The sequence below is a fragment of the Rana temporaria genome, chromosome 7 (genome assembly GCF_905171775.1).
Source record: "Rana temporaria chromosome 7, aRanTem1.1, whole genome shotgun sequence".
NCBI classification, from domain to species: domain Eukaryota; kingdom Metazoa; phylum Chordata; class Amphibia; order Anura; family Ranidae; genus Rana; species Rana temporaria.
The window spans coordinates 112,379,146-112,391,551 of NC_053495.1; the positions used below are offsets into that span (position 1 = coordinate 112,379,146).

Sequence of the window (12,406 nt, forward strand, 5' to 3'; positions counted from 1 at the left end):
AGCCGGCGAGGTGAGTACCAATCAAAAGAATTTTAATCAATCAAAAGAATTTTAATCAATCAAAAATATTTTGATCGATCAAAAAAATTAAGGATTAATCGATTAATTAAAAGTTAATTTGCACAGCCCTAGAATACAGTACTTGCCTCACTATGTTACGTTGGCGTAGTGCAAATGGGATGCGCTACGCCGGCATAAAGATACGCCGCCATACGTGAATCTGGCTATATGTGTGTTACTGGCAGGGTCACTAGGTATAAATAAAAGAAAAAAAGCCTTTAACCACTTCCTTACTGGGCACTTAAACCCCCTTCCTGCCCAGAGGACTTTTTGCGATTCGGCACTGCGTCGCTTTTACTGACAATTGCGTGGTCGTGCGACGTGGCTCCCAAACAAAATTGACATCCTTTTTTTCCCACAAATAGAGCTTTCTTTTGGTGGTATTTGATCACCTCTGCGGTTTTTATTTTTTGCGCTATAAACAAAAATAGAGCGACAATTTAAAAAAAAAAAAAAATACATTTTTACTTGTTGCTGTAATAAATAGCTCAATTTTTTAAAAAAAAACATTTTTTAACCTCAGTCTAGGCCGATACGTATTGTACATATTTTTAGTAAAAAAAAAAAAAAAATCGCAATAAGCGACTGGTTTGCGCAAAAGTTATAGCGCCTACAAAATAAGGGACAGAATTATTATTTTTTTTTTTTTTTTACTAGAAATAGCAGCGATCTGCGATTTTTATTGCGACTGCGACATTATGGCGAACACATCGGACACGTTTTACACATTTTTGGCACCATTCACATTTATACTGCAATCAGTGCTATAAATATGCACTAATTACTGTATAAGTGTGACTGGCATTGAAGGGGTTAACACTAGGGGGTGAGGAAGGGGTTAAATGTGTACCCTAATTAGTGTTCTAACTGTGGGGGAAGGGGGGTGACTGGGGGGGTGACCGATCTGTGTCTCTATGTACAAGGGACACAGATCCGTCTCCTCTCTCCCCTGACAGCACCGCTGTCTGCGAGAGCCGGGAATGAGAGATGATGTCATATGTAAACATATGAGATCATCTCTCATTGGCCGCACAGATCGCCTAGCAAACGGCCACTCCGATTGGCTGTTCACGGCGATCTGTGATTGGCTGTGTCCAAGGGACACGGCCAGCACAGCAGTTCCCCGCTGCGCGCTCGGGAGCGCGCGCGGGGAACGCGGAAAGGGGCGGACGTCAAATGACGGCGCCCCAGAGATGTAGAACCACCCTGCGGCCGTATATAGTCGTACGGCCGTCGGGAAGTGGTTAAAAAGAAAACTAATGTGGTCACCACATCTAAAAATGGGTAGGCTGCAACACATTACAATTTAATACTGGGGTTTAGATATGCTTTAAGTTGATAAAAAAAATAAAAAATAAAACATATTGCCTTACAGCTACTGTATAAATGTAGTCCACAATTTATTTAATCAGGAATAGAAGTTATATGGTACAATATCACACACAGTTCATGCTACTGAAGAAATATGAAGACATTACAAGCTGTCAGGCCACGATTTGTAAAAGTTAATAACATTTGATATTTGAGAATGATGCACATATTGAGAAGTGAACATAAATAAGTCATAATTGTAAATCTGCAGCAGCTGAATGCTAGCGGGGGTTAGAGGAGGAGAAACGGCTTTTCAGCTGCTGCAGGAAGATCAGTACCAGCTGCAGCTCCCCTCTCAATACCGTGCTTGTGGCAGCTCACCCACAGCCCCCCCCCCCCCCTAGTTTTGGCCGTGCATACTGCTCGCAATTGGCAGGAGAGTGAAGTGTAGGCAAGTATTAGCAGTGTGGAAAAGGGGAACAAAATTGTCACTTTAATATTAAGTCCATTTTAGGGCTCAGGTGTTATTTAGCAAGTTCTGTCAGCACTTTGAATTGCACATTTTTGTAATGCAAATGTTCTTAAAAGCAAAAAACGTTTTTCCCGACTGACTCCATGGCAGCCTATGTGTGGGTTAATCCCGCCTCCTCTCCAATGCTATAGGACCCCATACCCATAAAAGTCAGCACACCTCCCAGTACTGTGTTCCTTTTTTGTCCTCCTACGGTCCTGGGATGCACAGTAGTTCAAAGTTGTTAGATTGGAAAACACACTTACAGCGGTGCAGCTCGGAGCCCAGCCATGGGCGGGTGGTGAGCTTCAGCAACTTATACCATGGAGGGATGTTGCTGCGGTGTGTCCTCATCTGCATCCTCGGCTGGCAAGGTCTGATCTCCTGTTAATGGCAGTCGCATCTGTGTTATTCAGAAATACAAGACATCCTCAGCTTCCTTCAAACAGGGTTAGACCTTCCCCTGTCTGTCAGCTCTCTGAGGGTTCAAATCTCGACCCTGTCAGCCTTCTCTGGGATCTCGTGGGCAGTACACCCACTAGTTAGGCAATTTTTCCGAGGAGAATCAAGATTGAAGCCTCAAAGGAAGCCAAGATTCCCCAAGTGGGATCTTCCCCTGGTTCTTGATTTTCTGAACGGACTCAGTACAACGGTGCCTTCGCACAGTACTGGGAGGTGAGCTGACTTTTATGGGTATGGGGTCCCATAGCATTGGAGAGGTGGCGGGATTAACCCACACGTAGGCTGCCGTGGAGTCCATCAGTAAAGGAAAATTACGGTAAGTATCTGATAATAAATTTTCCTTTTTTTTATATATATATATTCTGTTGAGAATCCTTTACTGGCCATGACTGCCTGAAGTCTGAAACCCATGGGTATTACCAAAGACTGGCATCCTTTCTGATGCTTTGCCAGGCTCTAACTGCAGCTGTTTTCAACTTTGCTGCAGTGGGCTGAATCTGCGCTGAAAGTATACAGTTGTAAGAAAAAGTATGTGAACCCTTTTGGAATTATATGGATTTTTGCACAAATTGGTCATAAAATGTGATCTGATCTTCATCTAAGTCACAACAATAGATATTCACAGTCTACTTAAACTAATAACACAAAAATAATTAAATGTTATTATGTTTTTATTGAACACACCATGTAAACATTCACAGTGCAAGTGGAAAAAGTATGTGAACCGTTGGATTTAATAACTGGTTGAACCTCTTTTGGCAGCAATAACTTTAACCAAACTTTTATTGTAGTTGCAGATCAGATGTGCACAACGGTCAGGACTCGAGTCATTCTTGACCATTCCTCTTTACAGAACTGTTTCAGTTCAGCAATATTCTTGGGATGTCTGGTGTGAATTGCTTTCTTGAGGCCACAGCATCTTAATCAGGTTGAGGTCAGGACTCTGAGGCCTCGTACACACGACAGAGATTCTCGGCAGAATTCGCCGAGAAACTCGGTCAAAACCCGGATTCTGCCGAGAATCTCTGTCGTCTGTACAGTTTTGGCTCGATGGAGCCGCCGAGGAGCTCGACGAGAAAATAGAGAACATGTTCTCTATTTTCTCGTTGGCCGCGTTGTTCTATAGGAGAAGGCGGCCCGCCGAGCTCCTCGGCGGCTTCATCCCAAAACGAGACGAGGAACTCGACGTGCCAAGCACGTCGAGTTCCTCTGTCGTGTGTACGGGGCCTCACTGGGCCACTCTGGAAGGCGTATTTTCTTCTGTTTAAGCCATTCTGTTGTTGATTTACTTCTAAGCTTTGGGTCGTTGTCCTGTTGCAACACCCATCTTCTGTTGAGCTTCAGCTGGTGGACAGATGGCCTTAAGTTCTCCTGCAAAATGTCTTGATAAACTTGGTAATTCATTTTTCCTTTGATGATAGCAATCTGTCCAGGCCCTGATGCAGCAAAGCAGCCCCAAACCATGATGCCCCCACCACCAGACTTCACAGTTGGGATAAGGTTTTGATGTTGGCGTGCTGTGCCTCTTTTTCTCCACACAGGGGCCCAGTTTTACTTACATTGGCGCATATTTATGCGGGTGTAGTGTATCTAATATACGCTACGCCGACGCAGCGCACAGAGGCAAGCACTGGATTCACAAAGCACTTGCTCCTACTCGCTCTTAAAGATACGCTGAGTTTCCTCGGCGTAAACCAGCATAGGTGGAAGTGGGCGTGAGCCATGCTAATGAGGCGTGACCCCATGCAAATGATGGGCCAGGCGCCATAGAAGTACTTAAAACGAACGCCGTCCCGTGGGCGCATCCCAGTGCGCATGCTCAAAATCACGTCGGAACTACTCCCTAAGATACGACGGATCACTGCCTACGATGTGAACATAACCTATGTCCAGCGTAAAATACGACGGCTGTGTTCCCTGTTCCATACATTAGCATGAGATGCGCCTCATATATGGGGAATAACTTTACGCCGGACGTACGACTTACGCAAACCGCGTATATTATGTGCCGGGCGCAAGTACGTTTGTGAATCGGCGTATCTCCCTCATTTGCATATGTGCATAGAAAATCAATGGGAGTGGCAAATGCGCCCAGCGTAAATATGCGCCCACGATACGGCGGCGTAGGCAAGTTACGTCGGTCATAGGAAGCCAATTTTTAGGCGTATCTCAGATGGGGGCACGGCGCACAGATACGACGGCGCATAGTTACACTTACGCGGCGTATCTCGAGATACGTTGGCGTAAGTGCTTTATGAATCCGGGCCATAGTGTTGTGTGTTTCTTCCAAACAACTCAACTTTGGTTTCATCTGTCCACAGAATATTTTGCCAGTACTGCTGTGGAACATCCAGGTGCTCTTGTGCAAACTGTAAACGTGCAGCAATGTTTTTTTTGGACAGCAGTGGCTTCCTCTGTGGTATCCTCCCATGAAATCCATTCTTGTTTAGTGTTTTACATATCGTAGATTCGCTAACAGGGATGTTAGCATATGCCAGAGACTTTTGTAAGTCTTTAGCTGACACTCTAGGATTCTTCTTCACCTCATTGAGCAGTCTGCGCTGTGCTCTTGCAGTCATCTTTACAGGACGGCCACTCCTATGGAGAGTAGCAGCAGTGCTGAACTTTCTCCATTTATAGACAATTTCTCTTACCGTGGCCTGATGAACAGCAAGGATTTTGGAGATACTTTTATAACCCTTTCCAGCTTTATGAAAGTCAACAATTCTTAATCGTAGGTCTTCTAAGAGTTCTTTTGTGCGAGGCATCATTCACATCAGGCAATGTTTCTTGTAAAAAGCAAATCCAGAACTGGTGTGTGTTTTTTATAGGGCAGGGCAGCTGTAACCAACACCTCCAATCTCATCTCATTGATTGGACTCCAGTTGGCTGACACCTCACTTCAATTAGCTCTTGGAGATGTCATTAGTCTAGGGGTTCACATACTTTTTCCACCTGCACTGTGAATGTTTACATGGTGTGTTCAATAAAAACAATGTAACATTTAATTATTTGTGTGTTATTGTTGTGACTTGAAGATCAGATCACATTTTATGACCAATTTGTGCAGAAATCCATATCATTCCACATGCCCATGTCATCACACAGTTTCCACCATGTTTTACAGATGACCTTGTGTGCTTTGGATCATGAGCTGTTGCAAGCCTTCTCCACACTTTTTTCTTCCCACCATTCTGGTACAGATTAAAAAAAAATGGTCTGTTTTTTTAGATGTTTTTTGGCAAAGTCTAATCTGTCTTTTCTATTTTTCAGGCTTATGAATGGTTTGCATCTTGTAGTGAACCCTCTGTTGTTTATTTATTTATTTCAGGTACTTATATAGCGCTGTCAATTTATGCAGCGCTTTACATATACATTCACATCAGTCCTTGCCCTCAAGAAGCTTACAACCTAAGGTCCCTAACACACATTCATACATATACTAGGGCCAATTTAGACAGGATCCGATTAACCTACCAACATGTCTTTAGAGTGTGGAAGGAAACCGGAGTACCCGGATGAACTCACGCAGGCACAGGGAGAACATGCAAACTCTAGGCGGGTAGTGTCATGGTTGGGATTTGAACCAGCGACCCTTTTTGCTGATAGGTGAAAGTGCTAACCACTACACCACTGTGCTGCCCATGAAGTCTTCTCTTGATTGTACACTTTGACAATGATATGCCTACCTCCTGGAGAGTGTCCTTCACTTGTCTGGATGTTGTGAATAGGTTTTTCCTTACCATAGAGAGAATCCTGCGATCATCCACCACTGTTGTCTTTCGTGGACGTCCAGGCCTTTTTATGTTGCTGAGCTCACCAGTGCTTTCTTCTTTACTCAGAATGTACCAAATTGTTGATGTGGCCATTCCTAATGTTGCTGCTATCTCTCTGATGAATTTGTTTAATTTTTGAACCCCTACAATTGGCTTTTTCACTTGCATGGACAGCTCATTTGAATGCATGATGTAGGTTGACAACAATAGATTGCAAATGCACACAAATACCACACTTAGAAGTCACTCCAGACCTTTTAAGTGCTTAACCACTTCCATACCAGGCACTTACGCAGCTTCCCGCCCAAGCCAATTTTCAGCTTTCAGCACTGTCGCACTTTGAATGGCAATTGCGCGGTCGTGCGACGCTGTACCCAAACAAAATTGGCGTCCTTTTTCCCCCACAAATAGAGCTTTCTTTTGGTGGTATTTTATCACCTCTGCGATTTTTTTTTTTGCGCAACAACTAAAAAAAGGCTGAAAATTTGGAAAAAAATTAAGTTTTTATTTTTTTCTGTTATTTTTTTTGTAAATAAGTTTTCTCTTTCAATTACGGGCACTGATATGGCGGCACTAATGGGCACCGATGAGATGGCACTGATGGACATCGATGAGGTAGTACTGACGGGCACAGATGAGGTGGCACTGATGGGCACTCATAGGCGGCACTGATGGGCACACATAGGTGGCACTGATGGGCACACATAGGCGGCACTGATGGGCACACATAGGCGGCACTGATGGGCACACATAGGCGGCACTGATGGGCACACATAGGCGGCACTGGGCACTCATAGGCGGCACAGATGGGCACTCATGGGCGGCAATTATGGGTGGCACTGATGGATACTTATGGGTGGCACAGATGGGCACTGATAGGTGGGCACTGGGCATGGATGGGCACTGTGGGGTGGCACTGATGGACACTGTGGGGTGGCACTGATGGACACTGGGGTGGCACTGATGGACACTGTGGGGCAGCACTGATTGTGCCAGGTTGCCAGTCAGTGCCCATTTGTGGGCACTGATTGGCATCTTTTTTCTTTTTTAGACTTTTTTTTTTGCAGTTTTTTTTTGCCCACCCACCCTGGTGGTCCAGGGTGGGCATCCCTGGTGGTCCAGTGTGGCGATCCGAGGGGGGGCTGCGCTGATAAACAATCAGCGCAAACCCCCCCTGTCAGGAGAGCCGCCGATCGGCTCTCCTCTACTCGCGTCTGTCAGACGCGAGTGAGGAAGAGCCATCAACGTTTTTTCCTGTTTACATCGTGATCAGCCGTGATTGGTAAACGTGGTAAAGAGTCTCCGCCGGAGGCTCTTTACCGAGATCGGAGATGCAGGGTGTCAGACTGACACCCCGCATCACCGATCGCCGCGATGCGCGCCCCCACGGGCGCGCGCGGCATGAAATCCTGCAGGACGTTCTAGAACATCCTGTCAGGATTTCATAACCACTTCCCGGACGTAAATCGGCTATAGGCCGGGCGGGAAGTGGTTAATAGATGAAGAAATAACAAAGGAGTAGCCGACACCTGGTCATGAAAACGCTTTTGATTCAATTGCCCAATTACTTTTGGCCCCTTGAAAAGGGGGGGGTGGCTATTCTTAAGAGCTGGAATTCCTAAACCCTTCCTCCCATTTGGATGTACATACCCTCAAATTAAACCTGCGAGTGTGCACTTTCAGCCTGTATCCATGATATAACTATAGCTTGAATATGTTTTGGTAAATACCTGAAAATCTAAAATTGTGCCTGTGTCCAAATATATATGGACCTAACTGTATGTATGATCTTTTTTCTGCACAAAATACTCATATGTCTATAACTAAATGTCTTTTATCTGAAGCATATATTTAAGTTACGAGACCTTGTTCTCTAAATGAAATTACAATGCTAGAAAACAATATCACAGTGAAAAGTGGTAATAAGCATTGTGGAAATCAACAGGTACAAAAAAAATGTAGAATTAGGGAAAACTAGACTATTGAATTGACGTGTTTACCTGATTATGAAACTTCTGAGCATGAGAAATTAAAAGTCAAATGTCTCAGCGGATTTATAGTGTTTTCAAAATGCTTTAAAATAAGTAAGTACACAGAATACTGAGTGCTTTCTATAATTCTTATGTTGATTCTTTTCAAAATGGGTCAAATCGGAATAAAGCATCTAAAGCCTCATTCTGCCCAAGCTTAGACTGTATAGCTTCTTTTTTTTTTTTCCCTCACTCATCAAGTAAACAATGGTTTAAAAACACCATCTCTTTGCTGTTAGCTGACCACTGCAGGTAGTTGATTGGCTGAATAAATCACATACCTTTCTCACCCACGACACGGAATGATGGCTCTTACTGGCTTGTACATCCTGTATTAACCCCCCTGGCAGTATTCCCGAGTCTGACTCGGGGTGAGATTTTCATACCAAAAGCGTAACCCCGAGTCAGACTCGGGCTCGCCTCGCTGGATCCACAGACTGTGTTTACTTACCTTGTCCCTGGATCCAGCGATGCCACCGCGCTGTGTAAGCGAGCGGGACCTCGCTCGATTCGCACAGCGTCCTCCTGTGCCGCCGATCTCCGTTCCCTGCGACGTTACAATACACGGGAGCGGAGAACGGCGCCAAATTCAAAAACGTAAACAAACACATTACATACAGTATACTGTAATCTTATAGATTACAGTACTGTATGTAAAAAATACACACCCCCCTTGTCCCTAGTGGTCTGTCCTGTGTCATGCATGTCATTTTATATAATAAAAACTGTTCTTTCTGCCTGCAAACTGTAGATTGTCCATAGCAACCAAAAGTGTCCATTTATGTCAAAAATGGTTTTAGATCAGCTAGAAAACAGCGATAATAAATTATAATCACTTGCAGAAATGTGCGATAGCGATTTGTGGGGAAATTCGTCATAAAAAAAAAAAATAATGACAGCAACAATTCTGCAACTGAGCAAATTTCAGTGATTTTGAGTTGATTACATTATTGAATAATTTTTATTATAATTATATTATTATTTGTTATAATTATTTATTATATTATAATTTATAATTAGTTTTTTTTTAAAATGTCATACCCGGGATGCCTACTAGTCTCTTGTTTGGTCAGATTTAAGTGAGTTATTCCTAAAAATTACAGACCTACAGTATAAAACGCCAAATTTCCTTGCAAATAATGGTACCGCTTTCAGCATCTTTTTTCTGAAAGAATCATACCGCCAGGGAGGTTAAAGGGAGAAACCACGGCATGTAGAGTCACTTTGGAATTGAATCCTGGAATGTTTTTTTTCCTTTAATAAGTGATGCAGTGCCATCACATGTGATATTTGTTAATTTGCCACTGTTGGTATGCAATATAAGATTTCAGTACTTAAAGCGGAGTTCTGGCCACAATTTCACTTTTTAAATATAAATACCCCTGTAATACACAAGCTTAATGTATTCTAGTAAAGTTAGTCTGTAAACTAAGGTCCGTTTTGTTAGGTTGTTACAGCATTTAGACACTTTATAAAATAGAAATTGACTGGGGCCATCTTAAGTGTGGGCATCAGGAAGCCAGACTGTATGACTTCCTAGATTTCAGCCTTGCAGATCTCGCACATGCTCAGTGCTGCACAAGCAGTGTAATAGGTTTCAGATCAGGTTTCAGCACCTGTACTGTCCAAGTCACATGATTCTTCGAGACTGGGGAGTGCACAGACTCCTGGAAAGTTACACCCACTACATTCTCAGGAGTCTGTGCGGTGTAGGTTAGGAAGCTTAAGCACCTAGGTGCAGGAAGAGGGAAGATTAACTATTCTGCCTAACAACAACACTTTGAAGGCATCTAAAAAAAAAAAAAAAATGTTCTTAAAGGACTAATGACATTTTTTTAAACTACTGATGTAATGTTATATTTATGGGTGGAACTCCACTTTAAGGCAATCAGTAAAAAGGAAAAGTAGTAATAAAAAAAATGGTGGATTTAAAAAATGATTCTTTGTTCTTTTTATGTTCCCAATATGTTGGGGTGTTGTAGATGTGTATCTTTTACTTGTATAACATTTCCTAAAACTGTTCCTTTTCTTGTCTCAGAAAATTGGGAAGTATGTGGCGATGAATTTTTTTTAAAACTACTGATGTAATGTTATATTTATGGGTGGAACTCCACTTCAATAAATCATGCTATCGTATGTCAAAGAAAATAAAAACTTAGTGCTTGTTAAACAGTGTCAACAACTTACAAATTTACATTTTCCCTATTTCTTTCGTATAGCAGCAGATGAAATTACTGTTCAGCCTTCTGTGGAAAGTGAGCCTCACATATACTAAGAACTGGTTTCAGAAGAATATTGCACCTAAGATGAAGAAAGCAAGCAAAATAGATCTACAGGGGCTGACGAGCACAACAGCGCATTTAAATCTCTTTATTCTGCTTGGAATTACATTTTTATATTATACATACACTGTTAAAATAAATTGTTTCTGAACAGAATAAGTGTTAGAGTTGGATTCTATTATGGACTTAGAACAGCTCTTGGCAGCATAAGATGATAGCTTGAACCAGTATACAACTACTTGGAGTTCCTGGACTGTATTCCACACAGAATTTCAATTTATGGCATCCTCTTCAATACAGTTCTTTGTTGTTTTGGTCATAGTGGAGAGAGGTGGAACTTTCCCTCCCCTTTCTACCCCTGCTGTTTGTCTTAGTACTGTACCAATCATATGCTACCCCTTCTTTTACCTGGAAACCCTCTACCCCAAATTATTTTCTTATATTCTTCAATAATTGTTATTCTAGTCCCTGTCATTGTCCCTTTTTTCACTGGATAACAATGAGTAATGACACTGGTTAGTAACACTTTAATAAATAAACATCTTTCATAGATCATCAGTCAGATATTGTGATAGGAACAGGAAATGTACAGATTTTGACTGAGGATGATAATTGTTCTAGATAATTTGGATGATTGTACTCCTATATACCTTCTATGCTTGTGTGTGTCAATAATTCATGTATATAATCATTTCCAGTGTGTACCACCATGTGACAAGTTTGTATTTGGTGCCTCATTATAAATACCTTGAAAACCTGTAATATAATATCAACAAAAATAAATTGTTTCTATCAGCGTGTTAAAATCTGTTTTTCTGTAAACTTTTATTCAGTGCATTTGTGTAAGACATGCAGGTAAAAGAAAAGACAAAGATAAGGGCTCGGATTCACAGACATTGGCGCACATTTATGCCGCCGTAGCGTATCTCTGATACGCTACGCAGACGCAGCACATAGAGGCAAGCATTGAATTCACAAAGCACTTACTCCCAAAACTGCGCTGGGTTTCCAAGGCGTAAGTCGGTGTAAGTGGAAGTAGGCGTGAGCCATGCAAATGAAGGGCCGAGCGCCAGACAGATACGTATAACGAACGGCGCATGCGCCGTCCCGTGGGCGCATCCCAGTGCGCATGCTCACAATCACGTCGGAACAACTGCCTAAGATACGCCGGATCACTGCCTACGGCGTAAACGCAACCTACGCCTAGTCATATTCACGTCCAATGTAAACTACGTAAAATACGCGGGCTTGAGTTCCCTGGTGCAGACCTTTCCATGTCTGCTGCTGAGTTACACCTGCTTTATGGGGCTTAACTTTACGCCGGACGTACAACTTACGCGCACCAGTCGTAGCCTGTGTCGGGCGCATGTACGATCGTGAATGGGCGTATCTCCGTCATTTGCATATTTGAATAGAAAATCAATGGGAGCGCCAAATGCGTTCAGTGTAAATATGCGCCCACTCTACGCCGGCGTAGGCAAGTTACGTTGGTCAGATGAAGCCTGTTTTTAGGCGTATCTTAATTTGTGGGTACGGCGCACAGATACGACGGCGCATATTTGCACTAACGCGGCGTATCTCGAGATACGTCGGCGCAAGTGCTTTGTGAATCCGGGCCAAGATTTTTGTTTAAACATACCCTGTCTCTAGAAAAAAAAATTGAAAACTGCTACAAGTATAAAGTGTGGACACCTGAAGATGCCTGCATATACTTGCAGGAACTTCAAAAAGTCTTCAAATATGGTTAGCACTCATGATCAGAGAAACTATTTATTGTAGTGTTTTGTTGATGCTGTCAGCTATGACCAAGGCCACCAGGGGCAGAAACTCATTAGTGCTTTTTATATGTATCCTCAATATTCAATAAAGGACTTGTATGCTGTTTACACACTGGATTGCCAACAGTATTTTCCAGAGTGCAACTGTGTTTGTACCTGGGGTGTGGAACTTGATGGGGATTTACAGGCACTTAAT

The 12,406-nt window shown here is 42.8% G+C and overlaps 1 protein-coding gene across 5 annotated transcripts in view; it reads left to right on the forward strand.

Annotated features, from left to right (window-relative positions):
* The window catches only part of LOC120945566 (complement factor H-like), a 129,766-nt gene extending 118,528 nt beyond the window's left edge, over window positions 1-11,238 (forward strand). For 3 of the 5 annotated variants that reach the window (XM_040359825.1, XM_040359823.1, XM_040359821.1), the window contains one exon: window positions 10,370-11,238. In XM_040359825.1, the coding sequence (XP_040215759.1) occupies window positions 10,370-10,425 (56 nt within the window). In that variant the 3' untranslated portion in view covers window positions 10,426-11,238. The remainder of the gene's footprint in view (window positions 1-10,369) is intronic. The other 2 variants (XM_040359826.1, XM_040359822.1) reach the window with 1 other exon arrangement.
* The last annotated feature ends 1,168 nt before the right edge of the window (window positions 11,239-12,406 follow it).